A 13783-nucleotide genomic window follows, 5' to 3' on the forward strand; every position below is an offset into this window, starting at 1 on the left:
TCATTAAATGGATTGTGGGCTTGTTGGGCCCGAGCCCATTTATGTCAGTGGCTATGTTGGACCTAATGGGTCACACACTAACACCTTAATGTCATGATGATATAGCACTAAAGGTATTGGGCCTGATAATGGTTGTTAGCCCAAGATGAAGTTTGGAAGCCCACCTAAGAGGGAGAGGGCGCATGGTATTGTTAATGGGCTTGTATGGTCCAAGACATTACTAATTAATTTAATAAGTTAAATTAATTATCAGATATTTAAATTTTGAATTTTGAATTTGAAATTTATATTTTGAAATTTGAATTTTGAAATTTGAAATTTGAAATTTGAAATTTGAAATTTGAAATTTGAAATTTGAAATTTGAAATCTGAATTTTGAATTTTGAAATTTGAATTTTGAAATTGAATTTTGAAATTTGAAATTTGAAATTTGAATTTTGAAATTTGAATTTGAATTTAAAATTCGAATTTGAATTTAGAATTTAAATGTTTGAACGTTTGAATTTAAATGTTTGAATTCCAATTTGAATTGGCTATGAAAAGTTGTTTCATAACAAAAGGATAAGATGAGATCTTGTTGGAACAAATTCCTTGTATCAAGAGAAGATCTATGGAGATCTCCAAGGGCTGATTTGGGGCGCCATTTTGGTGGGAGGTGATTGTCATCTTGTCAAACCAACAAGCTCCAATCATATTTGGTTGTTGAGAGAATCAGTGAGCTAGTTGGTTCAAACTTGAATGCAACAGCTCAAATGTATCTGGATCCTTTTTGGGCTGAATAGGGGCGCATGAATTGGTGGTCATATGATGACCATTGGTTCAGAATTTTGACTAGATAAAAACCTAGTCTTATGAGGATTCAAAGGGGAGGTTGTTGGGATTTTTGAATTGCTACAACTCCAAATTTGTCTCACTCACTTGTGCGCCACTTTCATAATAAGTAAAGTAAAAATTCTGATTTGATACACTAATTCTCTCCCTCTCTTGTGCGCCTAGTTGGTGAGTTCCTCCTTAAGGTTTTTCAAAAAAAACCTAGCCAATTCTTCTAAATACCATTCCCATTCTTGTGAAGTTTTCATGCTGGAGACTTCACTCTTCTAAACACATATACCTAGCCTCTTTCTTCACCTATTGAGCGCATAGCAAGCCTCTCTGTGGTGGTCAATTGGTGGCTTTCAAGAAAGTGTTCTTGCATCTTGACGTGGGTGGTGTGGATCAACGTAAGAGGGTTCGAACCCTTCAAACCTAAATCGTCGTGGAGTTTTGAACTCACAAACAAAGGTAACATCACATGCCATAAAACATGATTCTTGATTGCATGTGTAATTTCGCATATGAAAAATTTTGTTTTTTCCTCTCACATGCTACGGCCTTCAAGGCCATTTTACTTTCAAGTGGTAACAGAGCCCGGTCGCTTTATCATCGGCGGGTGATGGTACTTTGTTTGTGAAATTAATTTGCTCACGGTCAAAAGGTCTTTTGTTAAAGATTAATTCTTTGCGTGTGGATTTTTTTTATGAACATGTTTAATATGATTATGGTGTTCATATATCTACATGACTTAATGGTTTTGTTTGTTTTGATTCTTTGTGAAAGTTTTTAAAACAAACATTTTTTTAAAAGGTAATATGATTCTGCCATGATGTGAATATTCAAATGCATTATTTTCTCCATGATTTTATTTAATAAAATTTTTGTATATGATGATGTATGGTTCGGCCATATGAGTTATGGTTGAATAAATGGTTTAATTTTTGTGATCTTTGAGAAAGATTTGACAAAGATTTGAATTATGCATAAAGATGCAAAATTCGACCATAGGGAGAAAATTGGGAATTTTTTGAATTTTGATTCTTGTTTTGATATTTTAATTGTTAAATTATCAAAATATATGTGAGGAAATATTTATATAATATTTGATATTATGTGCTTGCAAGCTGTTTAAATTTTCAGGTGCAATTTGGAAGGGGATGGTCATGGTACCCAAAATTTGAATTTCAAATTTTAAATTAATGTGTAATTCTGCTCTATTTTAATCAGAGTTGTAATTTGAATTTTGAATTTTGAATTTTTATTATTTGTCCCTCCAAAAATGTTTTGGAGTTTCTTTAATTATATGGAATTAGAGAATTAGGCTAGTGGCGTATAGACGACGAGGAGCCGATGCTTGAGAAGCAAGATGGACAAATGCACGAGCACCATGACCATCTCAAATAAAACTGTTTTATATGCATGTATGCTTTTATGTTTTGAACGACTAGTATGCATGAATTGGACAAATCGCGTTTGTATGTATTATTATGCATATCCAATTACGACTAGTGTAATCCGATAGATGTTTGACATAGGATAACGACTAGCATGATAATAATATAAATGCGTTTGATGAGACCTAATAAACCCCAAATAAAAGGAACCCTTAAAGGAATAAATTATTAAGCATATGATTACCTCCCACCACCAATATTACTCGAACCTCCTCTACATAGTGGTGCTCCACAACTCAGTTGGGACCCACTGTTTCGTTGAGTAAGAGTAGTATTAGAAGTGTTAGACACTTAGGGTGCTGGTTAATACTTAACTGAGACATAAGTTGCAGGCTCAGCCAGGCTTACGTGCTTAGGATAATAATGCTAGGTTGGTTGCATGAGATGCACCACTAAGTGACAAGGAGTTGTCAACCTAATGTTAAGAGAGGGTATGAGATACTGTTGATGAGGATCAACCCATTATTTAAATTAATCTTGCGGTCACAGACGGGGGTTAAAATAGATAATCGCACTATTAATCTCACTAAGGTAAAATCTAAAAGTAGATTAACCCTAAGTCAAATGGGAAAGGTCATTGACTTAGATAAAATAGTGGGAGGGGCAAATTATTTAAAGTCTTTAATAATTTGTTTATACAACATGTCTAAATATATTAATTAAATCATCTTTACATCTGTTTTAGTTTTTAGTATGACTAATCCACTGTCACTGCGCTCAATACTCGATACGAATAAACTGACCGGTTCAAACTTTATGGACTGGTACCGGAACTTAAGAATTGTTCTTATGGCCGAAAAAATAGCTTATGTCATGGATGCTGCATTACCCGTAGCTCCTAGGGAAGGGGAAGATGGGTTCACGAAATTTGATTTCGAGGCCCACAAACAGCACATGGAAGACAATGTGTTGACTGTCTGCATCATGTTGGCATCCATGTCGCCTGAATTGCAAAAGCAGCATGAGCATATGGATGCTCCCTCTATTGTCTTACATCTCAAGGAGTTGTATGACATTAAAGGCAGGCATGAGAGGTATGAGGCCTCTAGAGAATTGTTCTCATGCAGGATGTTTGAGAACATGTCTGTGAGCAGTCATGTTCTTAAGATGATCGGGCTCATTGAGAAGCTAGGAAATCTAGGCTTCGTGATGGATGCCGAGCTAAGTAATGACTTAGTCCTGACCTTGCTTCCACCTTCCTTCAGTCAATTCATTATGAATTACAACATGCATGGGATGCTTGTGAGCTTGCCTGAATTGTTAAGCATGTTAACAACTGCTGAAGTGTCTATCAAGAAGGATAAGACACATGTTCTTCTGATTGGTGGGCCTAGCAAGGAAAAGGGTAAGGGCAAGGAGCCTGCAAAAGGAGACTCCCTTAAACCCAAAGGAAAACCCAAGAAGAAGAAAGGCAAAAAGAAGGGTAAGAGTGCATCCAAGGACAAAAGCGATGTTGAGTGCTTCCATTGTGGCAAGAAAGGCCATTGGAAGAGGAATTGTCCAGACTACCTGAAGAGTGTGAAGGACAAGAAGCATGGTGATGCTTCTACCTCAGGTACTTTCATGATTGAGATAAATTATTCTTGTGCTAATCCTACCTCATGGGTATTGGATACCGGTTGTGGTTCTCATATCTGCAATATGTTGCAGGTGCTTAGGAGACCAAGGAGATTGGAGAGAAACGAGGTGGACCTCTGCGTTGGCAATGGAGCAAGGGTTGCTGCTCATTCTGTTGGAGATGCCGACCATATTTTGCCTACGGTCCTTTTATTGCATTTGAATAATTGTCTTTATGATCCAAACATTTCTAGATACATTATTTCTATTTCTTGTTTAGAACAAGATGGTTTTGCTTTTAGTATTAAGAATGGTACATTTTCTATCATTTCGAATTATATTGTTTATGGTACTGCTTCTTTAATAAATGGATTGTATGTTCTGGAAATGGGAACTGAAGTGCTCAATATAGCCGTGAAACGACCTAGGATAGATAATCAATCTTATCTTTGGCATTGTAGACTAGGGCACATAAACGAAACAAGATTGTCTAGGATGCATGCAAATGGATACCTAGATTCCATGGATTTGGAAACCTATGGACAATGTGAATCTTGTCTAGCTGGGAAAATGACTTGTCACAAGCCCAAAGGGCTTAAGAGTCATAGGGCTAGTGAGTTATTAGAACTCATTCACACTGATGTTTGTGGGCCAATGTCTATAGAGGCTAGAGGAAGATACTCCTATTTCATCACCTTTACTGATGACAAATCAAGATTTGGGTACGTGTACCTAATGAGATATAAATCTGAAGCCTTTGAAAAGTTCAAGGAGTTTAGGAATGAAGTAGAGAAACAGCGTGGCAAGATGATTAAGACATTACGATCAGATCGTGGTGGTGAATATCTGAGCTATGAGTTTCAAGATTATCTGAGAGAAAATGGAATTCTCTCGCAGTTTACTGCACCTTACACACCATACCAAAATGGTGTCTCCGAAAGGAGAAACAGGACCTTGTTAGACATGGTCAGGTCTATGATGAGTGAGACTCAACTTCCAAAATCGTTTTGGGGATATGCCTTAGACACAGCGGCATACCTTCTAAATAGGGTACCGTCTAAATTTGTTCAGATCACACCATATGAGATATGGAATGGTAAGAGACCCAACCTAAGTTACCTCAGGGTATAGGGATCGCCAGCTTATGTCAAAGCGTTGGCATCAGACAAACTTAGTGCTAAGAGTACTAAATGTCTATTTGTGGGGTATCCCAAAGGTACTAAGGGATACTACTTTTACTCCATGGATAAACACAAGGTGTTTGTGTCAAAGAATGGTAAGTTCCTTGAGAAGGATTTGATCTCTCAAGGAGCCAGTGGGAGTAAAATTGATCTTGAAGAAGTTCAAGAACCACATGAACAGATTGAGGAACCCGAGTCTGCTCCGCGGGAGACGTTCTCCAATGGAGAAGTAAACACATAACTCCGTAGGTCAACAAGGGTCATCCATCCACCTGAGAGGTATGGGTTTGTGATTGAGAATCAGCAAATCGTCGAGGATGATGAACCAAGTAACTACAAAGAGGCAGTCAAGGATGTTGACTCTTCTAGATGGCTTGAAGCCATGGAATCTGAAATGGATTCGATGTATCAAAACAAGGTATGGACCTTGGTTCCTAAACCGCAAGGAATAGTTCCTATCGGTAACAAATGGGTCTTTAAAAGAAAGACTGATGCAGATGGCAACGTTCAGACCTACAAAGCTAGGTTGGTTGCGAAAGGGTATCGTCAAAGACAAGGAGTTGACTATGATGATACTTTCTCGCCTGTTGCCATGATCAAATCTATTAGGATCACGCTTGCAATAGCGGCATATCACGACTATGAAATTTGGCAAATGGATGTCAAGACCGCCTTCTTGAATGGGTTCTTGAAGGAGGAAGTATACATGACACAACCTGAGGGCTTTGAAATTAAAGATCAGGAGCATATAGTATGCAAACTTCAAAGGTCGATATATGGGCTAAAGCAAGCATCAAGGAGTTGGAATATTCGTTTTGATGAAGTCGTTAAGAGTAACGGTTTTATCAAGAACGAGGATGAACCTTGTGTTTACAAGAAGGTTAGTGAGAGTAATGTCGTCTTCCTGGTACTTTATGTAGATACCATATTGTTAATAGAAAATGACATCCCCACATTACATATAACGAAAGAGTGGCTTTCAAAAGGCTTCACCATGAAGGATTTGGGAGAAGCGGCATTTATACTTGGTATAAAGATCTATAGAGATAGATCTAAGAGGCTGCTGGGTTTATCTCAATCCACGTATGTTGACAAGATGCTAAAGAGGTTTAGCATGGAAGGGTCGAAAATGGGTTTTCTTCCCGTCAGTCATGGGGTACATCTTTCAAAGGCTATGTGTCCTAAGTTACAGCCTGAGAAGGATCGCATGAGTGGAATTCCATACGCTTCGGCTATTGGATCCATCATGTATGCCATGATATGTACGAGACCAGATGTCTCATATGCTTTGAGCATTACGAGCAGATACCAGTCGGACCCTGGAGAGGGTCACTGGAAGCAGTCAAGACCATCCTTAAATACTTAAGAAGAACTAAGGATGCGTTTCTGGTCTATGGTGGGGTTGATGAGCTAACAGTGAAAAGGTTCACTGATGCCAGCTTTCAGAGTGACAAAGATGACTGCAAGTCACAGTCAGGGTTCGTATTCACCTTAAATGGTGGGGCAGTATCTTGGAAGAGTTCCAAGCAGGAGACAACAGCAGATTCAACGACAGAAGCTGAATATATAGCTGCTTCAGAAGCAGCTAAGGAGGCCGTGTGGATGAAGAAGTTCATATATGAACTTAGGGTGGTTCCAAGCGTGAATGAGCCCATACAGTTGCTTTGCGACAACACTAGAGCCATTGCGCAGTCAAAGGAACCTAGGTCTCATCAAAGATCTAAGCACGTGCTCCGCAGATATCACCTGATTAGAGAAATCATTGATAGGATGGATGTAAAGATGGATTATATTCCCACAGATGATAACCTAGCCGATTCTCCGACGAAGGCTGTTTCTCAGAGAAAACATGATAGTAATTATGAGGCTTTGGGTATACGACTTAGGTCTGATTGGCTCTAGGCCAAGTGGGAGCTTGTTATATATGGATGTCCTAGAGACAATCTTTTAATTAGATTAGGACATATGTGGACCTTTGTATTGTCGCAAATAAATAAAAGCACTATTTATCCTGTTTTATATTTTGTCTCAATATTACTGTTAATATTTTATATGAGTAACTGGATAAACCCCTTGGAATAAAATATGAATCTCTTGAGTATCTGTGATGAGATCACGATCATGAGGATTCAAGGATATTAGATATTTATTCCTAATTTTATGTTCCTAGTCTAGAGACATTGAGAATGAGGATCAGTGATCTCGGGTAAGACTAGCACGACTTATCTACTTGTAGTCGGATGCAAGGTAAAGACCTCATGAGCTACAGATATGGAGATGTCTTAGCTAAAGTCGTGGGTGGATCTATAAGAGTATCATTAGAGTAGTCTCTTTATATTTGGGTATGTCTTTCCTTAGACCAGAAGTTATTACCTAGACTGTGTTCTAGAAGGCATGCTTTGACTGAATACCTCGTCTTCCTGAAACATGGAGACTCATAGGTATACTGTTGGGCTTGTCCTGAAAGAGCACAAGGCTAGGGTGATAAGCTGAAGAAATTCGTCAAATCTCTGTGAGAGATTAGGTTATCTGTAAACCGGAGAAATCGGGATGACATTTACAGGGACTCGGGAATCTATGCATAGTAAAAGAGATCATGAGATGATCTGCCTTTAGAGTCAGTAAATTGAAGATTCCCTATTTCGAATAAAGCTTACCCTAAACCGCAAGGGTTGATACGCTTCCTTACCCTAGGTTTTATGGGAAGGTAACCGAGACGAAAAAGAAATACATACAGCAACCAAATATGTGTAATAGGATGATCAAGTCATTAATCTAACTAGCTCTGGGGCAACAAAGCATTGCTAGTGCTCTGTGTTGTCATTAAATGGGTTGTGGGCTTGTTGGGCCCGAGCCCATTTATGTTAGTGGCTATGTTGGACCTAATGGGTCACACACTAACACCTTAATGTCATGAAGATATAGTAATAAAGGTATTGGGCCTAATAATGGTTGTTAGCCCAAGATGAAGTTTGGAAGCTCACCTAAGAGGGAAAGGGCGCATGGTATTGTTAATGGGCTTGGATGGTCCAAGACATTATAATTAATTTAATTAGTTAAATTAATTATCAAATATTTAAATTTTGAATTTTGAATTTTGAATTTGAATTTTGAAATTCGAATTTTGAATTGGAATTTTGAAATTCGAATTTTGAATTTGAAATTTGAATTTTGAATTTTGAATTTTGAATTTGAATTTTGAATTTTGAATTTTGAATTTTGATTTTTGAATTTGAAATTTGAATTTGAAATTTGAATTTGAATTTAGAATTTAAATGTTTGAACGTTTGAATTTAAATGTTTGAATTCGAATTTGAATTGGCTATGAAAAGTTGTTTCAGAACAAAAGGATAAGATGAGATCTTGTTGGAACAAATCCCTTGTATCAAGAGAAGATCTATGGAGATCTCCAAGGGCTGATTTGGGGCGCCATTTTGGTGGGAGATGATTGTCATCTTGTCAAATCAACAAGCTCCAATCAGATTTGGTTGTTGAGAGAATCAGTGAGCTAGTTGGTTCAAACTTGAATGCAACAGCTCAAATGTATCTGGACCCTTTTTGGGCTGAATAGGGGCGCATGAATTGGTGGTCATATGATGACCATTGGTTCAGCTTTTTGATTAGATAAAGACCTAGTCTTATGAGGATTCAAATGGGAGGTTGTTGGGATTTTTGAATTGCAACAACTCCACCTTTGTCTCACTCACTTGTGTGCCACTTTCATTATAAGTAAAGTAAAATTCTGATTTGTAACACTAATTCTCTCCTTCTCTTGTGCGCCTAGTTGGTGAGTTCCTCCTTAAGGTTTTTCAAAAGAACCTAGCCAATTCTTCTATATACCATTCCAACTCTTGTGAAGTTTTCATGCTGGAGACTTCACTCTTCTAAACACATATACCTAGCCTCTTTCTTCACCTATTGAGCGCATAGCAAGCCTCTCTGTGGTGGTCAATTGGTGGCTTTCAAGAAAGCGTTCTTGCATCTTGACGTGAGTGGTGTGGATCAACGTTAGAGGGTTTGAACCCTTCAAACCTAACACTGATCGTCTTGGAGTTTTGAACTCACAAACAAAGGTAACGTCACATACCATAAAGCATGATTCTTGATTGCATGTGTAATTCCGCATATGAAAAATTTTGTTTTTCCCTTCAAGACCATTTTACTTTCACAGATCACAAGCCATCTCAACCTTGTTATGCCAAGACTCAACTTAAAATATCATTTGAAAATATCACCACAAAAATCATCGTTTCTCAATCTCCAAGAAGCTTAAAAGAATCAAGTGGTATGAAAACAGAACTTCCACTGGCACTTGGTGTCGACACAATGTAAACATTGCCTTCTAAACATAAATCAGAAACAGGGAGTAGTTGGGACAGGGCTTCAATGGGGATCCATTATCCTGGACTTGTAGAGATAACACAAGCATAATCTTAATCATGAAATTAACAAAAATCAAACCAATAATTCCTGCTAGAGGAACTTGCATTACCTCAATTCCTAAGAATTTTCATCATAATGTTAGATTGATAAATGTGCTAAACACAAATTAAAACAAATAAATGAATAGTGTCCCAAGGAATGCAGTTAAACAGTAAAAAGAAAAATCAAAATCCGGTTAGTTCATGCAACCAGAAATGCTTATAACTGTATAATCGTCTAGTCCGGCAACCTCCCAACGATTTACTTGATGGTTAACAAAGTTAACAACATTCTGATTGCCAAAAGCCAGTATCCAAGCTATCTATTTTCTCACCAACTAGAAATGCATGCACCTGATCTCCAATTTGAACCCAACTGCAACCAGGATTTTTCTTAGCTCCCCTTGATTTCATCAATTCCCTGACCGTGTTTGCCTCATCCCATCTTTCAGCTTCTGCATACATATTTGAAAGGAGTATATAGTATCCACAGTGCTCAGGCTTTAATTTAAACAAATGCTCAGCTGCCAAGCGTCCCAATTCTACATTCCCATATATTCGGCACGCTCCAAGTAGTGCACCCCATATATTAGCATCTGGTACAATAGAGAGGCCTCTAATAAGGTCGGCAGCTTCTTCCATTTGACCAGCCCTTCCAAGTAGATCAACCATGCAAGCATAGTGCATATGTGTTGGCTCAATATTAAGATCTTTCATCTTCTTAAAGTATTTGCTCCCTTTCTCAATTAGCCCTCCATGACTACATGCTGACAAAACTGCAATAAATGAAACTGAATCATATTCCAGACCATCTTCCTTCATTGCTTCAAAAAGGTTGATTGCAGTGTCCAACTCACCTAGCATACCATAACCCAAAATCATAGTATTCCAAGAAGCCACATCCTTGTTTTGAATATGGTCAAAGACCTTCGTAGCAAGATCTATTCGACCACACTTCATGTATAAATCCAAGAGTGAATTTGCTGCAAAAAGATGAGTGTGAAAAAGCATTCTTACCAGCAGCCCATGGATCTCTTTGCCTTGCTCTATGGAAGCCAGATTTGCACAAGCTGATGTAACACCCATGAATGAAACAATATCAGGCATCATGCCAGAGAGTCTCATTTCTGAAAACAAATTTAGAGACTCTGAGCAGTCAGTTGTTTGAGAATAGCCTATAATTAGTATGTTGTAGGAAACTTCATCCCTGACAGAAATATTGAAGACATTTTGAGCAAGTTTTAAGCATCCACATTTTGAATACATGTCTGTCAGAGCATTAGAGACAAACAAATCAAAGGCACATCCGGCCTGTATTATCCTGGCATGAATTTCTTTTCCAACATTCAGGAAACCTAATCTTGCACAAGCTGGAAGAACATTTGTGAAGGTTACATTGTTGGGGGTTTCTCCATGAGCTTGCATTTGCCTTATTAATTCTACCGCTGCAAACTCAAGCCTGTTCTGAGCATAATTCGCAACCATAGCATTCCAAGACACAATATTTCTATCGTCCATTTTGTTGAATACAGTGGACGCTATTCTTGAAGATCCTGATTTCGCATACATATCTATCAATGAGTTAGCAATAAAAATATCAGACTCAATAGCCGTCCTTAAACTGAACCCATGGACTTCCATTCCCAGCTTAAAAAGTCCAAGTTCTCCCAATACAGGTAGCATAGTAGAAATGGTGACAGAATTCGGTCTCATTCCAGCATCAATCATCAACCTAAATACATCCAAAGCATCCATATAGAGCCCTCTAAAAGAAAAACTAGTAATAATAGCATTCCAGGAAACCTCATTTCTCTCATCCATTTCATCAAAAACTTTCATACAAGCCTTCCCACTCCCACATTTCCCGTAAACATCAACCAACGCATTTCCAACCTTTACATTGCCCAACAAACCAACCTTCAAAACATAACAGTGCACAATTCTCGCCATCACCTCGTCCTCAGTCTCAGCACACACCGGTAACACACTAACAACACTAACCAAATCCGGTTTAATCCCCGACGTGGCTACAATCATCTCTCTGAAAAAACCAATTGCTTCCTTATAAAACCCATGAAGAGAACACAACCCAATAACAGTATTCCACGACACCTTATCCCTCTCACGCATTTCATCGAACACCTTCATTGCATCAGCAAAAAGCCCACAATTACCGTAAAACATCAAAAGGGTATTCCCAACGAAGACATCCCAATCAAAGCCAAACTTAAACACAACCCCATGAACCTCCCTACCCTTCCCAACCTCCATAAAATCAGAACACCCCTTCAGGACAAAAGGGTAGGTGTGATCATCAGGCTTAACACCAGCACGAACCATGCGGTTATAGGCTCGGAACCCATCAAAGACTCCTGCAATGGAGTTAGCACGGGAAAGGGTGTTCCACAAGAAGGCACTGCGGGAATATGGAACGCTGTGTTCGAAGAGAAGAAGGCAAGTTGTGGGGTGTCCAAAGGTGGCATATTGGAGGATGAGGGAGGCACAGAGGGAGACACTGCGGGGAAGGAAGCCATGGAGGATGGCAAAGGCGTGGAGTTGCTTGGTTTGCGAAAGAGTGTGGGAAAGGATGCAGAGTTTGAGAAGGTTTGGGTGTGTGTGACTTTCACTGTAAGTGTGAGTGTTGGAAGAGGAAGAGAGTGAAGAAAAGTGGGTCTTTTTGGTGAGTGTTGTTGGGGGCACTAAGAGTTTCAAAGAGTGTTTCTTGAGAACATGGGAATGGAATAACATGGAACGATGCTAAATTTGATGTTTGACTGAACAAGCACCAAGGACTAGGAGGTAGTGTCTCCCTCAGTAACATAGTCTGTTTGATATGTCTTAGATACCCAGTTTCGGTGTCTCATATTGTTACACTACAGAAGCCAAAAAGGATCAAAGGAGCACCCAGTTGGGCCGAAGACTTGTTATTAGTCATTGTAGACTTGTGGTTGTATATTAGTCAAATACATATGGTTGTAGAGTATTAGAGCGTAGAGTATTAGAGCTTGTGTCAGTGAGTTGGTTGGTTATTCTGTTAGAATATACCAGACAAAAGTTTATATTGGAAACTCATTGTATCGATTACGTTCATTCAGAAATTAAATCAGAAATTCAGTGTTCTTTGTTCCTTTTCTCTCGATAAGAACTTGACTCTTATCATTTGGTGCTTTCATCATCATGCATATCCAAGAACTTGCCAAAGAATTTTCTTCTCTTCAACTTCGAATTGACCAGGACAGAGAAGCAAATCATGCTTTTCAGGTTCGGATCGATCAACGCTTTGTGGAAAGTCAGCGTGAAAACCAAACACAGTTCGTGAATCTCGTTGCGCAAATGCAACAACTTCAAGAACTGATTTTGGGAAGAGATGAGCGTGTTCGACAGGAGAGTTCTTCTGCAATTCCTCGAGCAACGTTGGCGAATTTTTCTTTGCCATTAAAAGTTGTTCGTATGGAAATTCCATCTTTCAACGGGACAGATCCACATGGTTGGATTTTTAAATCGGAGCTGTATTTCGGTTTACAGCAGATTCCGAAGGAGTACAAGGTAAGGCTTGCCGGATTGAAGATGGAGGGACGGACCAGCTTCCCCTTGGTATCAATGGCTTTTCAAGGGTGGGTCGATTGGAACATGGCAGGATCTTAAGAATGCCGTGTGTCATCGTTTTGGGGGTTCTGCCTATTCGGATCTTAGAGGCGTACTATCCAAGTTGACGCAAACAGGTACCTTAGCGGATTATATGCAACAGTTTGAATCCCTGATTAATCAAATTGATGATTTTTCAGATGAGGTTTTGATGACATTTTTTGTTTCGGGTTTATCCTTGGAACTGAGGAGAGCAATCCAACTTCACAAACCCATTTCCCTGAACCAAGCAATGCAATTGGCAGTCTATGAAGCACATTTCATTGACCTTCGTTCTTCTTTTCCATCAAACCCAAGCTTTCCCAAGATAAATTTTCAGAAGTCCAATTTTGCTTCTGACAGTAACCCCACCAGCTCCCAATTATCCCTACCTTCCACAACAAACCAATCTTCCTATGTCCTTGCATTACCTTCCACTACCAACCAAGACAAACTTGTTCCAGCATTGCCCTCTAATATACCAATTAAGAGGTTCTCCAATGAGTATTTGCAGAAGCGTCGTGATCTTGGTTTATGCTATACATGTGATGAGAAATGGACCTCCAGACATAGATGCAAGGCTAAGCTCTTATTGATGATAGGAGATGTAGATGAGACAGATCAGGAAGCGGAGGAGCATATAGTTTGGCAACCTGATAGTACTAATGCCATGCCTTTCGATGCAACTTTGAATTCTCTATCCGGTAATCATAATTCTCGTGCCTTTCAATTT

At 38.9% G+C, this 13783-nt stretch overlaps 1 protein-coding gene across 1 annotated transcript; it reads right to left on the minus strand.

Annotated features, from left to right (window-relative positions):
* Nucleotides 1-9460: 9460 nt before the first annotated feature.
* LOC133300717 (pentatricopeptide repeat-containing protein At3g16610-like) lies at nucleotides 9461-12287 on the minus strand. The gene has a single exon (XM_061500294.1). It carries the CDS (start codon nucleotides 12172-12174, stop codon nucleotides 9709-9711), a length of 2466 nt encoding a protein of 821 aa, XP_061356278.1. The 5' UTR covers nucleotides 12175-12287; the 3' UTR covers nucleotides 9461-9708.
* Nucleotides 12288-13783: the final 1496 nt, after the last annotated feature.

Source organism: Gastrolobium bilobum, unplaced genomic scaffold (assembly GCF_033153095.1).
Source record: "Gastrolobium bilobum isolate Gb01-03AN ecotype WA unplaced genomic scaffold, APGP_CSIRO_Gbil_v1 utg55251, whole genome shotgun sequence".
NCBI classification, from domain to species: domain Eukaryota; kingdom Viridiplantae; phylum Streptophyta; class Magnoliopsida; order Fabales; family Fabaceae; genus Gastrolobium; species Gastrolobium bilobum.